This window comes from Carassius gibelio, chromosome B15, assembly GCF_023724105.1.
Source record: "Carassius gibelio isolate Cgi1373 ecotype wild population from Czech Republic chromosome B15, carGib1.2-hapl.c, whole genome shotgun sequence".
NCBI classification, from domain to species: domain Eukaryota; kingdom Metazoa; phylum Chordata; class Actinopteri; order Cypriniformes; family Cyprinidae; genus Carassius; species Carassius gibelio.
In genome coordinates, this window is record NC_068410.1 from 12,744,391 (window position 1) to 12,771,603 (window position 27,213).

Here is a 27,213-nt window from a genome sequence, read left to right on the forward strand (position 1 = left end):
TGTAATTTGAGTGAGATGCTGGAAAACAAAATAAAATAAAAAAGTTATCAAGTGTAGAATCATTTCATTTTACACAGAGCTTTTATATCTATTATATGTTTGTTTGTATAATGCAGTATTTATTGTACCAAACTAACTTAACCCCATTGTGGCTTTTAACATACCTTTAAAATAAATAAAATACATTATTCAGTCTAAAATTCTGTTTCTAACTGTCACTTACAAGACATTCAGTCTTCAATATTCAGATTTATACAAACACGTAGGGCTCATCAGTCTTCATTGTATCTTTGCCCCATTGCTTTTCATTAATCAAAAGCCTAAGAGTTTCTTTTTGTAAAATGGATTGAATAATGAACTGATGTCCACTTCTTCCTTCTTGTCTAAATTTCCTCTCACTGAGCAATTCACCGTCTGTGGCTGAGTGAGCATGCCTAGATGTGCATTTTAAAGGGTGCAGAAAATTGAGGCTGAAATCTTTCAAAAGCTGACCTCTGGGAGTCTGGGGGCAGAGCGAGGCGTGAGAGGGGGAGAGCCCTCGCAACAGAATAAATCAAAGGGAGCTGAGAGGGCTGCAGAGAGCTGATAGCTGACCTGCCGAGGCCAAATCACCACAAAAAAAACCACATACACACACATACCCACAGACACAAACACACACACACACCTGAAAAGCTTCTAAAGTACAGGACTGCACTCTCCACATCTAAAAACCCTGCCTCAGCCACCCTGGACAAACTTCAAATCCCTCACAACAATAACACGCAACAAAAGAGACCTGCAAGAGAGGCTGCAGGCCTGATGATGAGTAATGGACTCCCTCATCTCGCTCTTCAGATTACCCTTTTCTATCTCGCTCTCTCTCACTCTTACTTTTCACTCGCTCCATTTCTATTTCTCTCTCTAGACTGAAGTAGCTTTATTGACATGGTAACAAAGCTTCACATTCCCAAGGTATTAATATTATATATACATACACTTTTGCTTTCTCAGAGGAGAGAACATACAAGACAAACCGAAACAAACCAAGTAGTGAAAATTTTGATCTTGACTAGTGTGTAAATCTATTGTATATACATACTAAGAATTCATTTTTTATTTCTTTAATGTATTAAAGAATTTATAAATATATAGTTTATTAATGTAAATTTAAACTTCTGTAACATATACACTCTTAAGAATAAAGTTTTATATTGGCATCAGTTTCTTCTTCAAACATTTTGAACCTTTCAAATGCAGAAAAGGTTCTTTATAGTCAAAAGAGTTTCTTTAGATTTTTAGAATGTCCTTCAAAATGGTTCTTTTTGACTGAAAGCTTCCTTTGGGAACCAAAAATGGTTCTTCTATAGCAGTGATCCTCAAATCTGGCTCGCGAGATCCAGTTTCCTGCAGAGTTTAGCTCCGACTCCAATTAAACACACCTGTCTGTGATTTTCTAATGATCCTGAAGACACTGATTAGCAAACTCATGTGTGTTTGATTAGGGTTAGAACTAAACTTCGCCGGAAAGTGGATCTCGCGAGCCAGATTTGAGGATCACTGTTCTATAGCATCACTGCAAATACATCCTTTTGGAATCTTTATTTTTTCCTTTGCTCATATATATATTTAAACATACACTTCTCCTAGAGTTTCAAAAAAATAAATGAATATATAAAAAGTAAACAATTAAATTACATATTTACTATTTGTGTAAATATCTATGCTTTTATAAAGCATTTTTTCCTTTCATTTTTATATTAAAGCATTTTTATAAAGCTCATGTCTGATCTCATATAGAGGACTAAGTGAGTAAGACTGCCAACAGTGCCACTTCAAAGAAAACATTTCCATTACCTCTTTTTCTCACTCTATCCATCTCTCTCCCTCCCACTATACACTATATATTCAGTTTAACATACTGCCTATCTCTCTCGCCCTCGTTCTCACTATATCCTGCCTTTGGCCTGACAGTAGGGACTTGCAGGGGAGGCAGTGCCATGGCCCGGTGGCACAAGGTGGAGCTGGTATGGAGCAGAGCCAGAACTCACAGCTGCTTCATGGGCTGCAGAGATTAGAGACGTTTAATGAAACCAGATCTAAGTCAGACACTGAGCTGATATGACAGACGCCCGATGTCCCCTGCCAACTCATCCCTATAAATCTATCATCAAAGAGCAGACAAGTGGGTCAGTGGTGAGCGTGACGACTGGAATGGGAAGCTGCAGTGAACCCTTCAGAGCTGGAGGCGAGATTTATGTACTTTCATGCACCTTTGTAAACTATGAATTTTCATTTAGGCAGCACAGTAGATATAGATATGTTATAGAAATGTCACCTTTTGCCAAGGTCATATCTAATATTGAGGTCTAGTTCTAGGTTATTCTGTCATCATTTACTCACCCTGCATAAGTTTTTTTTTCTTCTGTTGAACACAAAATAATATATTTTGGTGAATGTTGTTATTCAAACAGTTAGAACTATCCCTTTAATTGTCTAATGTCTAATTATTAGAAAAATAAACATTTAAAAATTAAATGCAGTTTGGTCTTACAACCTACAACCAAATCACAACTGTGCCAACCTTCAGAAAAACAGCATGACTGAGAGAGTGAAATTTCATACAACAATTTAGTAACCTAAAGTGAGCAGCCCAGAAAATGGCAGTTGGAGAAAAACAAAACTAGAGGTATTTCGTTTTGCTTGGTGGGAAAGTAACCTATCCTACAGAAAAGCATTTAAAACTGCTAGATCTGATTACTTTTCGTCTCTTTTAGAAGAAAACAAACATAACCCCAGGTATTTATTCAATACAGTGGCTAAATAAAGGTGAGTTGACTTTACTAGTATACAAGAAATTAATGAACTTACAATTCATTCCTTGTTTCCACCAGCATAAATAGTTCTAGACTTTCATAAATAGACTTTGAGCAACACACTAGAAAAGCATTTACTTTCTGAATGAATCAGAACTGTTGAACGAATCGTCTAAGTGAATGATTCAGTGATTTGATTATAAAGACAGTCAATGATTTCGTGCACAGCATTGGATGTTACTTTTATTTCTCTGCCATTGAAATATATGGTAAATGTAGTAAGAGTGGTGTGCTAGTAATATGCTTTTCCAAATCCACTAAGTCACTTATTTTGTGTTCCTGAATGAGAAAAAATTGTTTGAACAAACTGATTGAAAATAAGATTCATGACTTACTCATAAATATAGTTACTTGTTTTCACCTTCTGGCATAATGATGTAACCTTGCAGAAAGAGATATTGAAAAATCCTCACAACTAGTGCAGAGTCTGAAGCGCACCGATTGCGTTTTATAATTTTTTGTAGTTTTATACATATACTAGAAGCTGAATCAATTAGCTTTCCATTGATGTATGGTTTGTTATAGGACAATATTTGGCCGAGATACAACGATTTAATTATTTGGAATCTGAGGGTGCAAAAAAAATAATCACGAGAACATTTCCTTTAAAGTTGCCCAAATGAAGTCCTTAGCAATGCATATAACTTATTAAAAATTACGTTTTTATATATTTTCTGTAGAAAAAATACAAAATATCTTCATAGAACATGATATTTACTTAATATCCTATTTTTTGGCATAAAAGTAAAATCTATAATTTTGACTCATATAATGTATTGTTGGCTATTGCTACAAATATACCCGCACTACTTATAACTGGTTTTGTGGTCCAGAGTCACACACATATATAGTAACTTATATATATATATATATATATATATATATATATATATATATATATATATATATATATATATATATATATATATGTATATAGTTTTTTCTAGTCACTGTATTTATGAACAGCATTTGCCAAATATTTCTGAATAAATTAATCGATTATAAATGAGCTTAATATCACTGACCCAAAAAACTATTTGATCTCCTCCTCACCGCATTGCTTGCTACATGTGAGAAGGTTCATTAAACAATCCAATGAGCCAAAAAGATTTGAAATTTGTGTTATTCAACATATCCATCACATAGATCATGATCAGAAGCGCAAACAGCTGCCGCTTCATTTAAACCTCCAGAACACAACAGCAATAGCTCTCTCTAACAGTTGTCATATATGATTTCAGGGTAAAGCAAAGTGATGTCGACAGCAGTGTTCTCTCTTTGAGCGAAAATGGCACTGAAGCGGTGTCAGAAAGGATTACGCGCGAGAGAACTCGCCCTTGGTGGCCAGCGACCTTCAGGAAGGGCGGGGGGAGAGACACAGCCTGATGTTTAGGAGAACGACGTGCACATAAAAGCCTTCGGGCTCAAACAGGAAAGGTGGAAGGCTACAGTCATTGCCGTCATTCTGCGTTTTTCGCACCACCTCACAGGTGTATCTGAGGAGATAAATGTCAAGCATGGTTCACGAGCACCTTTTAGAGCTTGTCTGTGCTTTCACGTCCCCTGTGTGGTGTTATGACTGCATTATCATAATTTGATATTTGTGTTCTCTCAGCCCTTTGGAGCACTATTGCAAAGCCTTGCTAAAGCAATAGAAGTGTAATCAAAGTACAACAGAAATAAAGCAACAGAGGACAGGCAGTGATTAAATGTGGTGAACGTAATCGTAAGCAAAGAGAGAGAAAGAGAGCGAAATAATGACAAAAAAAAGATGCTTAAAGGGACAGAAAAGAAGATTCAGTCACCATTTACTCACCCTCATGACGTTCCTTCTTCCTTGGAACGCAAAAAGGACAATTTAGAATAATTTCCTGGGTCATTTTTGCTACAGAATTACAGCAATGTTATGGTGACTGAAGCTTTTAATCTTAACTCAAAAACACCATAACAAGTATCATAAACAGTTCATATGAGTCATGCACTATATTTCAAGTCAAATCACAGATTTGTGAGATGAACAGTTTAAAATATGACGTTATTCACTGGTTTTTATCAGCCAGTGACCTGGTAACAACCATCAGATTGTTCTCAGAAATTCATTTAAAATTCATTTAAAAGATCCTATTCAAAATAACTATTATTTTAATAAAAACAGACATAGGTCAAATTGTCGGTTATTAATTGAAAATACAATTTTCAGTTTGTGCCTCACTCAAGGGTACTTTGAAATATAGTAAAAGTCATATGAATCACTTTTATCATACTTTATTACAGTACATTTTTAAGTGCACTGTCCCTTTAAGATGAGTACCTACTTAGCGCTCTGTTCTTGGCCCTGTTATCAGCCAAAGAAGCTCAGTCAGTTTTCACTTTAAAAGAAACCATTGCCAGTACTTGATGAAAAGTGTGTGGGAGAGCTGCACATGAATCACATATTTGGCTGTTTCGACAGTGGAAGTGTATGAACATGCTTGATTCTTCCTTATGGTCAATATGTTACCCAATATGCAAGCCTTGTTCCAATGAATCATCCAACTCCATACTTCACTTTAATTTTCATCAAAACACACCCGTCACTATCCAGCCTTTTTGCATTTATCGACAGGTGAGTACCAATTAAATTCTTTGGGTGTCTGAGCAGGCAGATAAGGCCCTTTCAATCCCATTCTCCAGTCCCATTCCCAGTTTCAAGGCCCTCTGTTCAATTTAATGCATTTCCAATTTTAACCTCCCATATGCAATCCACCAGGCCAGAAAGGTTTTAATAGGCGTTGGGGAGAATTTGCTGGAAGGCAGCGCTGCTCACTACTGCCTGACTTTCATTCCATGGTCCTTTTCATTCTCCGCATGGAGGCGTACACTGAATGAGGATGACAATAAAATAAGCCGAACAAGATGGCTGCAGCTAAAATGTTGTTGTTTGCATGCACGTCATATCTGAAGACCCTGGTCAGGGGATACAGAATGAAAACATTTTTTTTGAGTAGATGACGGAGAAATTAAAATACATAGTGAATTGATAGGGACTGGGTGAAGTTTGGATTGATAGTGGAGTGTAAGACAAGAGTGACCCTTTGTGATGAGATATCATCATCAGTCCGTCTGTCACCGTCTGTTCCCATCTATTAACAAAAACACATCAGTACTCACGCTGGAAACCATGGAAACGATGTGCAGGTCTAGGGTGGAAAAAAGTGAAAATGCAAAAAGAAGTGGAGGACATAAAAACAAAGAGAAAACAGAAATAATATATGTATGCACTTTTATTTCTTTACTATATATATATATATATATATATATATATATATATATATATATATATATATATATATATATATATATATATATATATATATATATATATATACACACACTAAATCTATACTATTTTTTTATTTTATAATATATATTATTTTTGATACATGATCCTGCAACAATCAAAAATGCTTAATTGTTGCTCAAGAAACATCTTATTTTTACCAATGTTGAAAATACTTAACATTTTTATGGAAACTATTATACACTGCTATTCAAATGTTTGGGTAAGTACGATTAAAAAATATATTCTTAATTCACCGATGGATGCTTTAAATTGATCAAAAGTGACAGAAATTCAGGTTAGGTTTCCTTCGAAGTCCAGCAGTCCCAGATACACAATTGGCTCAGCCTCAGCCATGGAGCAATGGACGGAGCTCCTCTCCCCGAAATCCCTGTCCATCTCACACGGCAGACATTGTAGCCGGCTCTAGCACCAGGTCTGACATCATTTGCAGCATAGGCTCCGCAACGATCCTTAGCTCTGTCGCTCCGTGTGGTGATAGTTTGTCAGTTGCGGTGGGCTCGGGCTCTCTGTCATCAGTGGGCTTGGGCTCCACACAGTGGGGAGATGGTGGGCTTGGTTCTGGGTCTGGCTGTGCTCTGGTTCCGGGATAGATACTCTCCAGACACCGGATAATAGCTTCTCTCCAGCTCAATCCAGTGCTGTCAGGGAGGTCGACAGGGTGGTGGTAATTTGCCCCGATCTAGAACAGTGAGTTCAGCTCAGCGTCGTCGAACGGCATTAAAACTAAACTGCATACTCCAAGATGGGAAGGTCCTTGTGGTCTAGGGAAGTGAACATTAGAGCAAGTGGATCCATGGGCAAAACAGAAAACAAAATACTTAATAAAATGTGAAAAACAAATGGAGTGGTAAATGCAAATAAAGTTTTTGTAGGTTGGGTCTTCTGTCACAAATGCCTACTGTGAGGAACGAGGAATGCGGAGACGAGGGAATATCACAAACAGCAGTCTTTAATGGTCCAAAACAAGGGTTACTCAGAGCTGGCTGGAGATACACATAGCACATCAGACCGACAAGGAAACATGGGGCAAACTACACTATAAACACTCAACTTACCAAGGGGTAATAAATGAGACACACCTGAACCAAATCATGCAATCACATAAGGAAGAAACTGGGTCACGGGGAGCACATTTTCAATTTAAGGATACCACAGCTAAATTGTCACATCTGGTAAATCAACACATTCAGACGTACAAAACACAAAATCCACACTACGTTTACTGAGCACCAAGTTGCTGAGTTTGCCATCTAAAGTGCAGATAAGGCACCCTGTTTGCTGATCACACCTGCAAGAGACAAAGAAGCACGAAACCCTATGCCCAGAAACTCACTCACTCAGATATCTGTGACGAAAAAGACAGATCCAATCAGTCAGAGACTACCAGTAGGACAGAAAAGCGCATCATCAGGACAAACACAATTAGTCAAGAGGAGAACTGCACGGCGGAGCACTAACACCAGTTTCAAATAAGCCACAGGGCAGTCCGCCTTGAAATAAATGACACTTTGGGACGTTGCGCCCATGTGATTAGGCACGGCTGACTTTCACACTCTGAATCTGTAATTAATTCTGATGGACACTGATAAATTAACTGAGTTCCCTCACCCAGGTGCCCCTGCATTCTAATTCATGAAGCTTATTGTACAATAGATGCCCTGCATTAATCAAGGGCAATGAGAATGACATTGGTATAAACACTCAAGGGTGTCTCATGCCTGGAATGTGATCCATGCAGTTAGATGCACATTACTATCAGATTAGAATGACATGCCTCACATTCATTATTACAGTTCATTTGGGGGGGAACATTTTTTATTTCAGTTGATGCAATAAGTTTAAATGGATTCTAATCAAGTGCGTGACTTTGTTATTTTGCTATGATTATACGCTCACACCATTGAAACTACAAGCAAGGAAATGTGAAATCTAGTGGAAATCCTCTCTTGTTGCCTTGAAATCATAATCAGTGAGTCATTAAAATGAATATAAAGTGTTAAAACCGCAAAATGGCAAATACATCTACTCTAAATTCATCATTAGGTCTTAAAGAAGGGTCTTAATATTTGTATTATTTTGGTTATCGACTGGAATATGATACTTGCTAATATGTTCAAAATGTAATACTGTAGCTTACTATTTACTGAATACTGTGCAGTACAAACTGTATAGTACATTCAAATAATACAAGTTAAAAAAGCAGTCAGTAAGAAATTGTGTCCAATAATTGTTTAAATAATCAGTTCTTAACATTACTTTTTGGCAGCCAAATCAAATAATGAGTCAAGAAGGAGAAAGATAAAACATAAAAAATAATAATAAATACAATTGGAAATGGAGGTTTTCTAGCAGTATTATAGCAGTATGCAATTCCAAATATAACAAATAACATTTGTTATTTGCAGTCACCCCATCTGTTTTGTTTGTGCTGTGTTATGTAACCCTGTGTTCTGAGTTTTTTGTAATACAATCATTTCAGCTGTTTCATTTTGCACACGATTTTTTATGTTTACTGTATACTTGACACTGCAGTTTAAGTTTTAATATTTTTAATTTTTAATTGTCCTATTACTCAAAATGTGCTTGTTTTATAAATTAACCACTGTTTACTAGAACAAATGAAAAAATAATGTGGTTACAAAAGAATGATTAAAACCTAATAGAATATATTTAAATAAAAGTGTATTCATTAGGACATTATTTTCTGCTGTTGTATCAATAACTGAAATTAAGATTCATTTAATTTCACTAATGCTACTAAGAAGTAACAACCCTAAATGCAGATCATTTGAAATTTGGGTCATTAGTAGATCATTTGCAGTTACATTTGGAAAAATGTGAATTATTTAATGGATAAGTTTTAGGAATGATAGCAGTAATAAAACCATTTCAACTATATTATTGTACATTAATTCATTGTGTTCTCCTTCATGAAACAGTAAAAGGTTTCTGGCAGCTTCGAGGGGAATGGGGAAAATTGGGATAGTGGTTTTGTTATAACCTCATTCCACAGCTAAACTGTGAGTTTAACACAAATCTCTCCTGGCTGGTTAATGTCTTTACTTTTATGTCTTAAATCTACAAAAGATTTAGCCACACTGAAGTATCCAACGAAAAGGATACGATTGCTGGAATGGGAAAAAAGGAAGTCCTCTGCAAAACAATGGGACCTAATTTCTACACATCCGCACTTGTAAAAACATCAGCGTTTAGTTCTGGCCATGAGCAGCGTCCCGTACAATGCAGCGCTACAAACTGTGTCAGCATAGAGGACAGGGCTCATGACAACAAGTGACAGGCTATTAATAAAGCTTGACCATTAGCCCTCTAGTTATAAGTGAGCTGTGGAGGAGGGGAGATGAAATTGTGCTGTCTGAGTTTATTGATCCATGCTATTGAGGAGAATCATACTTCAAACACTGATGTGTGAGGTGAATTGGCTCGAAACCTCAGATGTACAGCACTAAGAACAGCTTTGATCAGAGAAAGCTGAAAGGGCTCTACTCAACATCTAACAATAATAATAATAATAATAGTAAAAGGGGGGGGGGAAGTGGATATTTAAAGATTTGCATCTTATATCTAGTGGATGAGGACCAAATTGAGAAACCAAAAAAGAGGCTCCATAAAATTCACTCTAAAGTACATTTTGGACCGCATACTGAGTGCAATTTCACTGCAATATCCATCCACCTCCCAAAGATGCCTGTGGTTCATTATAGGTTTTTTAGGCAAAAATAAACATCTGTTGTCTGGGAGATAAAGTCCTGAGATCATACAGAAAAAAAAATAATTCTGAAAATAAAGGTCCAAATGTAGATTCGAAAGGAGCCTAATCATTCAGTTCTGTCAAGCATCATTACGAGCCTATATAAGCAGCACTCATTGCACAGTCCCAGCATCAATTCTTCCAGCATCCTTCCACCTCTCCATCTTGTCCTCTATTTCTGTTATTCTCCCTCTAGTTACCACTATGGGGGGGCTCGAAGCCGAGACATGGATTCAAAGACAGCAAGTCAAGTTCGTTTACCATTAATCATTAGGACTGGATGGGCAGGAAAACTTGCAAAAAGAAAAGTTGTATGGCATAATTTTTTTATTATTTATTAATCTCTCTAGACAGACGGACGGACAGACTGACCGATAGATCGATATGAATTTGAGTGGTATGCTACTTTTGACTTACTATATAGTAATATAGTGTTTTTTACCTCACGTTTAAAAAAACAAAAACCTTTACACAAAATACCTCATTTATAGAATCATAAGATTGAAACCTTTTTAAATGTAAAGGTTTGTTAATCTCATATGATTCCATTAGGAATAACAAGAGTAAATTTCTAAGCACATGCACTTATTTAAAAAAAAGATTTATTTATTAGTCACTGACCCAATTATGACCACCGTTTAACAAAATTAAAAGAAATAAACAGTAAACAGTTCTTGAGAAACGAAGAAGATCCTTGCAAAAGTTCTGAAATCTCTTTAAGCGAAGCACTTTGTTAACCTGACTCTTTGAAGGGTCCCTGCCAACAGGCTTCTGGGTGTTTAACTGTCCAGCTTGACAAATACATTCAAATCAATTTCAGCTATCAGCTCAGACAGGCTGGAGAGCGAACTATATTTATTGAACTGTACAGAGGACCCACTTAATCCGAAGCAGTTGAGAGTATCGACCCTCAGTCAATATCCATGCGCCACCCATGGTTCTGGAGACGACTTATGGATCCCGCTCACTCCGATGGACAGCGGCTTGAGTTTTGACCCTCTCACTGATCACGGTGCTCTTTAAGCATCCAATCCATATCGCCATATCCACTTATGAAGTGCACTGACAGTTTCTGCACACACTCTGGAATATCTGTGGGTCCATTTAGGAGAGCTTTCCAGACTCAGGATGTGTTATCACCGCACTGATGAGTCAGCGTGAAGGGAGACAGTTAAAAAGACTAAATCGCTCAGGCAGCACGGAGAAGCAAACCATAATATGCTGACCGTTTGGTCAAGAAGCCAGGAATGAATAACACAAAAGCATAAATCTACAAACTGTGAAGCAGATAACTCCATCCATCTGAATGTCAGATGCTTCATTCCTCATGAAATGGCCAAATGGTTGATATTTGAATAACTTCAACTTCAATTTCACACACTCTTTAACGCACATAAATCTGTCATCATTTACTCATCCTCATGTCGTTTCGAACCTGTATGACTTTCTTTTTCAGAACATTTCAATTCACTGAAATGTTTCAAATGTTTTTGTCTAAACAAAGAATGTCAAAAGAGTTCAAAACAGCACTGGCCCCTTGTATGGAAACTCAGTAGGGGCCAGTGCTGTTTTTAACCCAAGACTGCGGTCTTATCTTTTCCAATGTGTCTTCAAAGATTAATATAAAAACTAATGTTTCTGTGGTGAAGCAGTTACCAAGGACTCAAACACTCAAATCCCGCACTGCTATTTCTTAGTTCAGATGTGAATATTTACTTGCCACTAGCTTCTTTTTTTCATTATGTAGGTGGGATGACAACGAGGACACAATTCTAGTGAGGAAAAGGGATGAAAATAGCTTGGCAATCAACACCTAAAAATGGCTGTGCAAACAAACAACAAGAAACAGAAAATGTTCTGAGATGTTTCTAACGCAATAAGAGATACACGTGTTAAATCAAGCAATTAGTAAAATCAATATGTCTGTAAAGCACACACACAAAAACTTTTGTAAAATCTTCTGAGAGGTCTTATTAGGTTTATATTGAAGCTGAAGTGTGTTAAAACACTTTTTCCAATCCTAGCCTAATAAGCAGAGATGAAAAGTATAAACATTGCTCTGTTTGTTTATGCATTCCAACCAGTTTGAACCAGCAACAGGGAATCAACCAATGGTGTGAGTTTAGGGCGGAGTTATCTGTTTGCCTGACCAATAGCTAATGTGGAAACCTGTAAGAAAAGAGTCATTATTTTTAATGCATAAATTACACATTACAGTTAAATCCAGAGCAACAAGGTAACAACACAGCTTATTTTTAATGTTTAGCTGTATACAAGCAGTCAGTTATGCTGCTTCATGTTGCAAACAGGTATTTGTTTTCTTTTTTTTTTCAATTCATTACCATAATCATAAAAACACCAGTTTGTAGCACAAATAGTTACACTATTTATTGCACTTGTTATTCTTCTAATTATTCCCCTACAGCAGACATATGAATCAGAACTCAGCACATTCACGGGAAATAGCTTACTTCCGCGTTGCCCAATAAAGGGAGAGTTTGAAGCTCTAGGTGGTAGCCTGCACTCCTCAGCACCCCAAGATTCAGACTCATTAAATTTCCAATGTGCCATCTTGCTCTCTTATTAACTTGGTAATTGTTTACAAGCAGTGATAATACCCAGAGTCATGGCAACTGTCATGGCTGAGTGGACAGAAGTGATCTCCAAGCACCAGGCTGCCATATTAAACATCTACTCTTTGTCCAAAACAGAATTGAGAATGAGGACAAGCTATTTTTTTTCCTGCTCTGCCCTAATAGACAAGATATGTCTAGCTTGAGGGCATCATTGGTGTAAAGATCATTACACTGAACTGTACATTCAGGCACTATTACTTTAAGATGTAAGATTCAAGACACACAAATAATCACTTTTTTTAAGTTTGTTCCATTTATACTGTCAAGTAGCTTCTGGTGGAGTGCTTTACAATGCGTATTATCACAGTAGTAGTGATGTTCTCTCCTGTTTCACCTGGGGATGAACCTTAAAGTTGACCATATATAGACTATACAGACACTAGAAAAACAACATAGACAACACCAAAATAAAAAATAAATAAAAACAGCAGTGCCTGGTCCCCATCCACTTTCACTGTATAAAAGCAGTGTTCTATTAAATATTTCATACCATTCAAAAAAGCTAGTTTGCTGTAAGACTGCTGTAAGAAATTTGAACTTGCTTAATTACTGTTTACTTCAGTTTTAAAACGAGGAAACATTTACTTAATTGGCAAAAATAACAAAATGTCATTGCTTTAATTTAATTTGTCAATATACTGTGTAGATATTAATAGTATTGGTATTTTGACAACCCCAAAAGATAACAAGAATCTACTACAGGAGAAAATGTAATATGTGTTTTAAAATTAACATATAATTGGCTCAAATGAGCTCTAATTCAACTTCCATCAAGAAACGGATCTTCAGCAAAAAGGTTTTGGAGTGGCACTATACTGATGATATCTGAACTCCAGTGAAAGCGAGCACTGCACTTCCTTAGATGACTCATCTCTATCACCGTAGGAGAGTTCAGCGGGATGTAGCTCTCGGGGGAGATGGAGTCTAAAGTTCAGTATCTGGGTATTAAAGGAAGAGTGAGGCACGACCTGAGCTCCCTCCGCTGAGCTCAATCTGATGAGGGTTTAGCCATTTGGCCTAGATCAGCAGGTCAGGCCTGTACAGGTGATGAGCCCTCTGCCCTACACAGCCCTCGACATGCAAGGTCAGCTACCACCCGCCACCACTAATACCCGATTCCCAGAGGAATCCAGCAGGTAAAGGCCATTGCCATCCAACACGAGCAGGAAGCGATCTAAACAAGCAAACCTCTTTCCATCATCCTCAACTGAATGATGGAAATGGCTTAAATGCGGTTTAAACTTCCTGATGAATGCCTTCAAAGTCCGAGTTCTCAAATCGGGATTGTACGGCATTCAGAGAGGCTTCCGGATCAGGGGAAAGCTTAAACAGGACTAATCGAATAAATTAGGCCGTAAGAACACAGAAAATGCAAAACAGGCCTTTGCATTGTCTGAATTAAACATTATTTTTGTCTATCAGCAGAAGGATGGGGCTGCTTTAATTAAGTTAAGAGTTGCTTGAGAGACAGTTTAACAGGAGGGCATTAAAGAATACCACAAACAAACAAAAGGAGTGGACAGATAATCCATAAGCAATTAATTAGGGGAAGAACTGCGTGGCTTCCGCACATATCAGTCACATTGAATAATTGCTGAAAAACAGAGAGATATTTATACACTGTCCCAGGTTAACAAATCTGTACAAGGAGAGGAGGAATGAGATTAGACACTAGGCTCCCCTCCCTCTCAAGGCCCTTCTCTTTCCTAAAACACTGCAGCAGCTCGCATGATGGTTGATAGTGATTTGCTATGCGTGATCTTTACTATTCAAGATATATTAGCTAAACCATCTGGAAGGTCAGGGAGGTAATGGCTATTGTATATTTTATGAAGGAGGCTGCAGTTAATCATATGGTTGAAGATCATTCTTGTGAGGGTTTTGTTCCAAACCCTGGTGAGCTTCTTTTTTTGTCTATACTATATGCCCAGACAACATCCTAACCAAAATGGAGTCTTACAAAAAATTAGCTTGAAATGTATGTGAAAACAAAATAAAATAAAATAAAATCTGTCAATGTTTAGCAAGGAAAGAGTTTGTCTTTTGAATCAGACAAAATTGTTAATTATGAATTCATCACTACTGATTAAAATCTCTCTGAACTCCCACCAATTAGCAAATTAAAAACAAACAAACAAACAAATAGATAAACTCCCAAACTGTTCAAATACATCAGCCATTTTTGTCCGCTTATTTACAACCGCAGCTGCATTTATATGTGACCTTTATGCCTAAAACCCACTTCTTAAAAGCTGAAGGTAGTAATTTTTCAAATATAAAAAAATGCTTTTTCTCATATTCAGAAAGAACTATAAGAAAGCTATTTGAAGGTTGATTTCTGAAAAGTGTAACGCATTGGCATTATTATAGCTGCAAAACTTTTCCAACCAGTCTGACAACATTGACTTAACCAATGGTGTAAGATTGGGGTGGGGATATATGTTTGCCTGACCAGTGGCAGACAGGGGGCGTGTCTGCAAAACCTGTGTGAAAACAATCACTATTTGTTTGATGCTAGAGGCACAGTACATTACACACTTAACCTTTCAAGAATAAAAGAGCAGAACTGGATTACCCCAGTAATTTAGATCGTTTCCAGGAACTGGGTCAATAACAAAAGCACCGTGTGATGAATTTACCTGAATTTCCACCCCATAGCCCATGTAGACTGTCACGGTGTATGTGCAGTCCACATCAGTATTGTACAAACTCCTGGCTTGCTGCGGTGACTCTATGTAGCCTCCCGGCGATGTGAAATTGGTGTTGCACGGAGCTGCATTAGAAAAAGTAGAAGGACAGAGAGAGACAGAGAAAGTATACATCAATAGAGGCAAGCCTTTTCTCTTTCTCTCCATCTCACTTCATTGCATTCCCTCCCATCTTTAATTGTCTTTCAGGGTTTTCTCATTTTCTGTCTGGATCAACAGGGTCAGTTTTCCTGCCCTGCTGTGTAGGAACACGTGGACAATTCAGGTGAAATGGCAGGAGAGCGAATATTTTCTTGTAGCTTTGAGCTCTTTCTGCTCTGTCGGCTCCTTCATCTCCCTCTAGAGTTAAACGCAGCTGTTGTTCAAGAGATATGTTCTCGTTCCATATAAATTCATACAACTGGTGTACTTATTAGGGATGTGCAAAATTACATAGTTACATATTTAAACTGTCAGATGGTTGTCTGAACAACTAGTTGGCTAATTGTCTTAAGAAAGCCCTGTATAACTAGGCTGCATCACTTCTAACAGGGCCAATCAGATCCAAGTTTCTTATTATATGGGCAATTGTGAACAATTTTATTGCACAAAATTATCAAAGAATTCATCAAATGCAGCGGTATAAAACTACTTATGCCTAAAGATGTGGGTTTTGAGATACCAGTGGATAAGCAGGGCAGGTAAACCTCTGAAGAGCCCTGAATTAGGCATCAGGGAGAAGTGTTAAAATATGTAAATCTAAATCGTGTGAATGGTACCTGGCGTCTGCATAGTTGTAATAACCGTTGTAGTGATGATTGTGGAGGTGGTGGTCTCATCATCCAAATCTCCAGATACTGATGATGCTTTTACAGCAACATCACCTCCTGGAGTGCCATGTTCTGAATTGAGTATTGAGGACTTTTCTTTGTCTCTTTTTACCGGGATTGTTGGATCTAAGGGCTTGTTGTTTAAGGTCGGAGTGATATCTCTTCTTTCTGGCAGTTTGGAAGCAGGTGGTGCAGATGTGTGCACATCAGTGGTGGTCAGTGATGCTGTGGTCACAGACAGGGGTGGTTCCCTCGTGCTTCTCCTCTGCGTTTCTGCTGAAGGTTTGTGTAGGATGTTGAGCATGTGTGGCTGGGTGAGCGCTGCGGCTGATGGAGCAAGTGTGGTGGTTCTGGGAGCTGCTACATCAGAGAATGGAGGCGCATCCTTGTGTGGGACCAGCTGTGTGGATGGATCTTGAAGGAGATGGGAACTAGACGATGGCATTGTGGGATGGTAAGCTGCCCCTCCACTGTCTTGAAAATACTGCTCGTGGCTTTTGCCCCGGGGGTCGTAAGGCGGGTAGGACTTAAAAGGCGGATGGTGGTGGAGGCCACTGTAAGGGGGAGCCGTCGTGAACAGTGGAAGGTCTCTGTCTGTGTCCTGTGTGGTGTGATATGGATTGGACCCATCCTCTGCTTCCACCTGACCTCCTCTTTGGGTCACTGCTAGCCTCCCATCCACATAAGAACCTGGAGAATACATTTAATACAAGCAGAGCTCATTATGAAATATATAGCATTAATAATCTTGCCAAAAGCATAATTTCTGATGAAAATGTTAATCGATGAAAGAGTTTCGATTTGACATTTTGAATTCAGCTGTAAATTCAACATCCTAAATGATCAATCGCATTTATTTCTAGCACTTTTCATGTTGACCAGTTGCTTTCCATTTTAAATCATATCAGCAACATTTATAAAACAACATATCCTAAAAAATAAAACCAAAGTCATTTCCCACATAAACAACTGCAAAAAGATCATTCGCTAAAACACAGAAAAATAAAGAAAATAGGGAAGTACTGTTGTATGTTTGCTAAAATGTCACATTTAGGTCCACATTACTTACCAATTCTTTGTAAAATTAAAAAAAATTTGTGTACTGTACTTATAGTTGATTGTAGGAAAAAGACTTACAAATGCCCTCTATTCTTTGCCAGCAATGAGGTAGCTTTTTATTTTGTGTGCATATTGTGAATAACTCTCTAATATAGGCAAAATACAATTTATGTCTAAATATCCATAATAATATTCAAATATTTTTGGAATATTTTGGTGGGGGGACTGTGTCTCACTATTGATGAAAGACTTGGAATGCCCCTGGTAAAAACGCATGAAAAGCATAAAAAAAAAAAAATATATATATATATATATATATATAAATATATAAAATATATATTAAATTAAAAGCTGTAAAAATTAACACTGATTAATAACTACGATTATAACTTGGTGTTCAAACAACTATAGTCCTTTTTAACATATTTCAAAGACAGTAACCCTCCTTTGTGTAAAGCCCAACAAATTTCCTCACTATACCACCCAGGGAGAGGAGTACTGTGTCGTTTATATGGCTTGTGACGCTTTGTGGTTTAGCCATACAAAATTGCAAAGGATTCAAACTGCGTGGTCAGAACCCCTAGCACATTAACGAAATGGAAAAGTATCCACTAAATGGATTATGATTGGAGATGCTTTGAAAACGCTGCAGAGGGTATGGAGGAAAAAAGATAAACTCCTTCGCCATAATTGTTCATTTGAATGCTCTCTCTCCTCCCCTTGCCAATTAATGAGTCCAAACCTTCATCAGGCAGCATGTCGTAAAGAGTGGATTTGAGAAGTGTAGCGGTGAAAATGGATCTCCCCCACCTGCGTCTGGTGAGATATAATCAGCCGGCCTTCAGGAGGCTGCTGCGTCCCGGAGAACTTTTGATTTCACAATGCTTCATTTGCACCCTAATAGTGCTCTTTCTGTTTCTCGACTTACTAATAACAAGCTGCTTAAAAAGAACGGAGGCCTGTGTTTCTGAAGCGCATTCCCACAAAAGGAAAGGAGAGGATGATATCTCAAACTGAACGGAACTGACGGGCTATTTTTTTCTCCTTATCCTATGAAGTGTCAGAAGCAAAAGATACACATCGTTTCGCCGAGCGGTGATGTGTGTTTTATGAGAGATTGACTTCGCTTTGAGGGTAAAAATCACATCGACATCTAACACATCACTCAGATCCAGGCAAAATGACACATGAGAGACAAAGCAAAGGGCAGGAAGTCCTCAATTCCTCTCATCTATTTAGAATTCAGTCATTTGTAGATCAAACCACAAAAGCAGACAGTCATTTCTTTTTTTTTTCTTTTTTTTTTTTTTGGAGTGGACATCCAAATGTAAATAGCGTGAGCTCTAAATGTCAATCAGGTTTTGCTGTATGATTCATTTATAAGTTGTGCCCTTACATGAGTAATTATGAAATATCTGATGTCAAATTTCAAGGTTGTTAAATTAGACAGGCTGAATGTAATGAATGTGCCATTTCATCCAGAACGCGAACATTTCTGGAAAGAACCGCAGACAGAAGTTTGTATTTTGGGAGTCCCTGACTTATAAAAAGCTTCTGAAATCACTATGCATATAAAAAAGAAAATCAGCATTCCCAAATGCTTCCCAGTGGAAAGTCTCATATACCCCCTACACTTCACATAACGCTGGCATTTCATAGTCCAGGCTCCTCTAAAAACTCCAGGAAAGACCAAACAGACATGGCGCGCTGAGGCAGGAGAGTGTTTGATTTGCTCCATTAGTGCTGCTGGAGTATAAACAGAATCTCTCAGACTGACTTCACTGTCTGTTCAAAGGTCCCTCAGTGCTGTACTCTTCAATGGCTGGATTTGACTTTTAAATGACCATGAGCCTGCCTTAGAAGCTTTTTACACAAACCAGCGGGGGAGTGTGGGCTTTGTTTTACCCTCTGTTGCATTTTCTCTTAACTTGCAAATAGGTATGTTCACTGAACTCCTATTTAAAGCGACCTTTATGCGCGAAACACAACGGAAGAAGAATAACTGCAAATAACAGCTGGAGGGAGAAATGGGGTGCCATTCATGTTTATGCAAAAAGTTGCCCTGAGAGATCTGTAAAGAAGCACATCATTTACTAGTCATTATTTATAAGAAGCTTTTATCAAAAGTGACTTACAGTACATGTATTACCTGGGTATTCCTTCAAGAGCAATCTGGGTTCTTTGCTGCTTTCACAACCTCCGAAAAAACTGTCCTACTTTTGAGTTCATAAGTTGTCCCCAAGAGTTTTTGTACTTTAGGCACGTCCCAATTTGTGTACTTGTGCTCTATTCTAGCCATTTTAAGTATAAATAGTGTGATCATACTGAAAACTCCAAAAAGGAAATATGCACTTAATTAACAGAAAAAAGAAATGTGGAAGGTGGGACATAAAGCATCAACAATAATGTATATTATGTGAAAAATCGTGTTTTTTTGTTTTTTTTTTTACCTTAAACTGCATAAACACATTGCATTACAGCACTGACAGTAAAGGTTGACTGGTAGCAGATTTTCTGTGATGTCTTTCCACACACCACCCAGCAAATTCTAAACTCAATTTTTGCTTGCCACTGTTTGCATTGATTAAAGTATAACTGGCTCCTTGGAAGGGATGTTTCTCTGTCCCAGACCTAAGTGAGTTTTGATAACAGCTCAGTAAGGAGAAGTTGCAGGCACTGTGCTTTAAGAGAATGAAACAGATGGTGAGAAAAAGGCGACGGAGAGACAGATACAGAGAGAAAACACACACCACAAGCCACAAGGCATCTACTGAAAACTGTAAAAAGAGAGAAAGACTGCGAGGCAAAGCACTCCCCTCCCTATTGTGTACAGCTAGCATCAATAATGCACCAGGGAAACTAACACAGCGCCTCCCTCACAGCTATACGTCTGCTTCAGCTGCCTGCGCCTCCACTGTGGCCCCCGCTCAGCAAAAAAAAACCTGCAGGAAGGAGCACACTGCCAAGTCTAAGTTATGAAAAAGAAAACAAAAGGGAAAAACAAATCAAACTTCACTTCTGCCAGCGCAAGTCACTAGCAAAAGCTTCTCTAACACATCTGACATCAGTCATTTAAGTTGAGTTGCTTGATTGTCTAAAAATTATTAATAGGAAAATACATCAAATTGCTTAAATGACTCATCACATCACTCTAGTCATCTACCTTCTCAGCCAAGGTTTCTTCGTCTTCTTCCCATTAACAGTCTTTCTGTCCTTTTATTTTATTGTCCCCCATCTCTGGCTTTCTCCACCTCCTTCTTTCAGCCAAAGTCACTCCAAGTCGGTGAGACACAAAGGCCGACTGAGTGATGGAGAACTGCCTCAAGAGGCACTTTGATGTTTATCATTGAGCTTTTCAAAGACTGTAACTAAAAATGGGGCTTATCTCGAACAGACTGCGGATTCCAAAATAAACGGAGTTGATTACATTTCCGAGCATTTTTATTCACTGGAGGAACGGTTTGTAGAAAGGCCTAAAACACTTGTTTGTTCCATCATTTTTTTTTTTCGTCTGAAAAAATAAAGATTTGCTCTACAGGTGATTTTTTTAACCGTATTTTTATAGGTCTGAATAAAACTAAGCATTCTGATCCAGCACCAAAGACTGTCTAAAAACAGGTGGTCACATCCCCTCTTTACTTCCATAATATGACATATTTCTAAGTGAAACAGGATATTAATCAAGATATTGAAGTGGAAATGAGTGAAAAGTGGGTGTTTCATACCTGAATGGAGCCAGATTGAATGAGAGTTTGATAAAGCAATGTCTAAATTAAGCGATCAGGATATTGATTAAGAGTGTGCACAGTCTGTGTGGGCTGAGCAACAGAAGTGCAAAAGAGAAGTTGTTTTAGAGGAAAAGCAAGTTATTGCAATTTGATTAATGAAGCACTTACAATTGAAGTAAGCTGGGTCATTTGTAAATGGGAAAATACTGTTAGTGTTGCCAATAGATGTAAACAATATGTGTGTTAACATTTAGTCTGGTTTTGGTGTTGGTATGTTTTTTTTATGTTTTTGAAGAAGTGTTTATGCTCAACATGCTGCATTTATTTGATCAAAAATACAGTAAAAAAAATAGTTCTTATTATATATTATTAGAATGTAAAATTATTGTTATATTGTAATGTATTTTAAAATGTGATTTATTGCTGTGATGCATAGCTGTATATTCAGCAGCCCCAGTGTTGGAGTTCTGCTTAATATTTATTTGGGACTTATTTGGGATACTTTTTTTCAGGATTCTTCATTTAAAAAAAAAATAAAACGTAAAAAAAAGTTCAAAAATAACTTTTGTCCCCCCATTTTTCTAAAATTATTTAATGTGTTGTAATTAATGCATCTATTTAAAAGAAAATCAACTGTATAGCGTCCATGTACAACTTTACAACTTTACTGCCATGCTGCCATAAACTCTAAATCTGTTAAAACAATTATTTTATAATCATTTTAAAAGTAAGCTGCACAGTGCAAATAATACACAACATTCTACACAAGTGCTTTTTATAAAAATACAAGATTATATATATATATATATATATATATATATATATATATATATATATATATATATATATATATATATATATATATATATATATATATATATATTTTTTTTTTTTTGCTTTTAAATCATCCAAAAATGGACTCCATTAATATTTAATGTAAGTACAATTTAAAAATAATAGTAAGAATAAAAAGAGAAAGAGGGACGGTCAGAATTATTTTTTGTGGTAATAAACATTATCGTTTTATTTTGAGCTGTATTGAGCCTGAAATATTCTTTTAAGAAGTGCAACTCTTTCTAATCCAAATGTAACAACTGCACACATCTGCTTACACACACACACACACACACACACACACAGCTCTTTGTATTCCCAGAGGAAACTTGAAAGAATGTCACTTCAGTTATGATGAGCCCTTTCGGAGAGCATCAAGGAAATTAAGGGGAGAAGTGAGATGAGGTGGCTATATCACCCCCTAAATTGATTTTCTTTGATTCGTGTCTTCCCCACTCACAGTTCAACACTTACACTCCACACACACAAGGCTTCATAATTAATCTATTTGGATGGCAGAGAGCTGCTCACAGACTCCAATTATATGGAGAGGGAGAGAGAAAGAGAGAGACTCAGAGGTGAGTAATCACTTCTGCAACACATTATATTGTCACCACATACACAATCTGCATTTTTAACTCTTAAATGTATTTTACATACTGTGTAGTTTTAATATAACTCATTATATAATGTTTGAATTATTTATCAATATATTTATGCTTTGTATGTGGCCAGAAAACAATAAAAAACCACATACTCAAGCCTGAATTACATTCATACATGGTACTGTAAAGTATTGTTAACTGAAGCTAAAACAACAAATGTTGTTAAATGTAATAAAGCTCAAATAAAACAAAATGTAAATATTAGATGAAAATCTTAAACTTAAGTTGAAGCTAAATTACTAAAATGACTAAAACATTTATATATATATATATATATATATATATATATATATATATATATATATATATATATATATATTCATATATATATTATGTGTGTGTGTGTGTGTAAACTACAAAAAATACAAATGCACATTACTAAAATATAAATGAACACCAATTTAAAATATTAATAAGCACAACATACAATAAACAACATTATACAAATTATCTGTGACCAAAACCATCATTTTTGTTTCTTTTTTAAATGTAACCAAATTACAATTGAATCTAATAAATACAATATAAGTATATAATTTAAAATAGATACTACACTAGTATATAAACAATACTGAAATAACAGTGCACATATTAAAAAAAATTGAAACAGAATCCTAACAGACTTACGATTAAAGATTAAAGGGACAGGTCACCAAAAAGTCTATTATCATGATACTTAAAAAGGGTATATTCTTAAAGAAAACAATCATGTATTTTAGTATCTCAAATCATATGGGTGAGTAATTGATGACAGAATGCAAATGTTTCCCTGAACTATCTCTTAGTTCTGGGTCATTCGAGATAACTGATCCTGTACTCAGCTTACTGTACAGTTATAAACATCACCTAAATGCTATAACAGCTCATGATTCACTCAAGTTTCTTAAAGTAAACCTATAGCTACATTTACACAGCATCGGACTGCACAAGATCTAAGAAATCACAGAAAGAGAGACACCATAGGGCACACACCACAAAACATATTGGCATTCTCAAATAATGCCAGTAAAGGATGCAACCAGAGAGACACACTCTCAGACATTTTAATCTACTAAAGTAAACAATGGCGGCGTGAAGCGTTTTTAGTGCGGTAGCAGCCTGACAAATCCTGCAGCATTGCTCTGACACATTCCAACACCCTTCATTATCTTCAACCCCGTCACACATAATTCAAAGGCCCTTTGAAACTTCAAGCTGGGAGAGAAAGTGTTCTCTTTCAGCCCTATTCTGTCACAACAGAGAGCAATCCAAGTTACTAGGAAAAGCATACTGAGTTGGTTTGACATCTTTCACAATTCATCAGAGATAACAAAGGCAATTTGCCGTACCTGCAAAATACAAAGAATCCGCACAGGCTCCGAACGCAAATAAAATATGATGATAAAGTAATCAGAGCATTAAAAGGTCTAAGAAAACATCCTCTACTGCAGTCTACCGGGGGCCTGATTTCAGCGAAGACTATCAGGCTGAAAAACAGTTCCCACACTCAATTGGGTATGTTGTGTTTATGTTGTCGGGATTGTGCTCTAGTCATTTACATCAGATTGCTTCACAATTGTGATGAAACAAGTAGTTATTTTTAAACCGCTCTCATCGCTACCTTAAGAAAGACCTGTTGTATATTGGAAAATGCAGTACAGGTTTTTGTTGAGAATGCAACAGTATTATTTGATTGTCACAAAGAGAAATAATTCTTACTATCATTTAAATCGTAAGTGTTGATTAAACATAACAAATAAAATTTGTTATTAATTTATTTTATGAAAATAAGACCACATTTCTAATGAATTAAACAATAAAAAGCAAATAAACATTTTATTTTGAATTAATATATATATATAAATAAAATGTCAAAAAAGTATATATTCTTTTTATCACCGAACTAACTATATATATATATATATATATATATATATATATATATATTTTTTTTTTTTTTTTTTATATAGTTATAGATTTTGTGTGTGTGTGTGTTTATATATATATATATTACTGTCATTTCCCCTTGGAGATATCTGATGGTTCACCTGTGTGCTAGATCTGAAGTTGTTAGACACAGCAGCGCAGGTGCCTCAAGTCATCTCTACCTGTCCTTTCTTCCATTCTGCTCACCACAGTGGAAAGGTCACTCTCACATCTCCATAATGACCAGAGAGAAAGAACAAGCAGGGCAGATCAATGCAAGGACACCTGTTATCAGTGGCTGCTTATCGACCAGCAGGCAAGAGGAGCCAGTGATGCACTCAGGCAGGCATCACCTACTCCATCCCAGCGGAGAAACAGCCGGAGCAAAAGAGAGAAAGACAGAGAGATAGAGCACTACCCAGCCAATGTATTGATCGCTCTCCCTTTGCCATGTGTAAAGACAGTCAACACAACAAGAGCAAAAGTGGGAGTCAATGTATAAAGTGACAAACAGTGTTAAGCAGGAACACACAACTGTCAGTCCATGCTGATTTTATTATTATTATTATTATTATTATTATTATTTACTTATTCACCTGTTTGAATGTTCATTCAAATTCATATTTTCCTCTTTAGTTATGCACCATAGTAGTGTTGCATCATGAAAATAAAGTCTATAGTAAATATTATTATTACAAGTACTATTACATTCATTGATAACATTTAACAATAATATTCATTAGTTAACATTAACTACTTAACAATGAACTAAGAATGAACTATATTTCCACAGCATTTATTAATAGTTAATATTAGGGCTTTCAGTTTAATGCGTTAACTTAATTAATTAGTTAAGAAAAAAATTATATGATAACATTTTTGAACGAATAATTTGAACCAATGATTCAAAGGCCCATTCATGAAGAGAGCTATTTACTTAATTCCTGAATGAATAAGCTTTTTGAAGGAATTGAATAAAATTTTGGCTCATTAAGACATTTACTGCCACTTGCTGGCAGATTTAGTTTCTTATTTCGAGTAGGCCATTATTTCATATAATAATAATAATAATAATAATAATAATAATAATAATAATAATAATAATAATAATAATAAAAATAAAGGGAATAAAAATAAAAAAAAAATTCTGTCATCATTAACTCACTCTCATGTAGTTTTAAATCTTTCCATTGTGGAACATAGCATAAGGTATTTTGAAGACTGTTGGTAACACAGCTTTTTTGGTTACCAATGGCTATGTTTAAATGCAACCAAATAATTTGTAATCAGATTGATGGCTCAATCAGACTGAAAAGCCTTCATGTAAACAACTCGTAATCCAAAGGGGGTGAGTTCGAGTCTCAGGCCAGCAGGAATTGTAGGTGGATGGAGGGAGTGTGAATGTCCAGTGCCATCTCCACCTTCAATACCACGACTGATGTGTAGCCTAAATGCTTATGTGTAATACATTTTATGTTGAATCAAATAAAATATTTATTTTTAAAGCAACAATTTGTAAAGTCTACTTGATACTTTTTCATTTAACACAAAACAGCTTTAAATAATCTTTTGTGGGTATTTTCAGAGTCCAATTTATTTTGCAGTTAATTAGTGTAAATTAATCGACACATCATCTAATTAATTATTTTTTATTATTATTAACATATACTAACATATGCATTATTAAAATAAAAAGCTGTGCTTGTTAACATTACACATTTTCCTTTTTTACATTTTATAATATTACAACTTTAATAATGTTTTCTTTTTGTATTGTTACTGTTGATATGTATAAATACAGTAAAAAAATATATAGTAAAAAACAGGTGAATCGTGTACAGAATTCTAAATATCTTGACAGCATGACAGAATTTTAACAGTACTCTAATCTTATTATTTTAATTGTAACAATTTTACACAGTTCAGTCCTTTAAATTTTCTATGATGCGAGATTGCACTGAATAATCTTCTTCTATTTGTGCAAAACCAAAGAAATTCGTGTTATTGAGATAGGAGTGCATGCATCTGTTCGTTGCTCACGTTGGACAGAGCAGCTGCTTGGCTGTTTTTCTTGCAGAGGGTTGTGCTCCTCAATCTAATTGTGTTTAGAACATCCTGTGAGCACTGCTTTTTGTCCGTATCAAAGTAATAATCTTATGTCTTGGCACAAGCATGGCTATGATACAATAAACAGGGTCTGATTCAATGCTTGGTCATCGCTTATAAAAGAGTGTTTTCAGAACAACTCTATTGTCAGCTTAACCTCCTCAGCAGAAACTTCAGTGCAGTGATTGATGGGAATGCGTCATCTGCAAATGCTACAGATGCACTCCACTCCCTTGTTAGTTCTTCAAATGGGGAGAGAAATGAAATGATGTTCTTCATTAAACTCCTTTGGTGGGCACTTAATGTCACGGGCTGATCATAATCTGCAGAGTAAACCGTGTGCTCATGTTTGCTTTAAAAGGCTTTTCAACACACAAAACATGCTGTTCCACCTTTCTCTAGCATTATTGGTGGCATTGCCAAATGAATCTAGGGAATGACTGCAAAGAATAATAAAGCATGCTGTTCAGGGCTCTTTTAAGATGCAAAACTGAATCAATAGGGCTGAAAGTTTTTTACCATGTTCTTATTCTTTTTATACATAATGATTTTACTACCATCTATACATACATATGTGTGTGTGTGTGTACAGGCCTTTATACTCTATTATTACACATGACCTCAACAGTTTGGACAGTAGTATATGCACTGTATGCTTATAAAGACGTGTTAAAACGAATATAAAATTGAATAATGTATAATTGCAATGTGCTACAAAAGCTATTGAAACTAGAGACAAATATTTCGGCCTATGCATGTAAAAAAGTGTTTTTACTTCAACTTGTAAATGTTTCAA

General features: G+C 36.3%; 1 protein-coding gene across 2 annotated transcripts in view; it reads right to left on the reverse strand.

Annotated features, from left to right (window-relative positions):
* The window catches only part of sez6b (seizure related 6 homolog b), a 161,344-nt gene that overhangs the window by 65,127 nt on the left and 69,004 nt on the right, over positions 1-27,213 (reverse strand). For both annotated transcript variants that reach the window (XR_008157150.1, XM_052576531.1), the window contains exons 2-3: positions 16,070-16,810; positions 15,243-15,376 (exon numbers count right to left, since the gene is read on the reverse strand). Coding sequence is in view for 1 of the 2 variants with exons in the window: in XM_052576531.1 (XP_052432491.1) it covers positions 15,243-15,376; positions 16,070-16,810 (875 nt within the window). In the remaining variant the exon portion in view is untranslated. The remainder of the gene's footprint in view (positions 1-15,242; positions 15,377-16,069; positions 16,811-27,213) is intronic.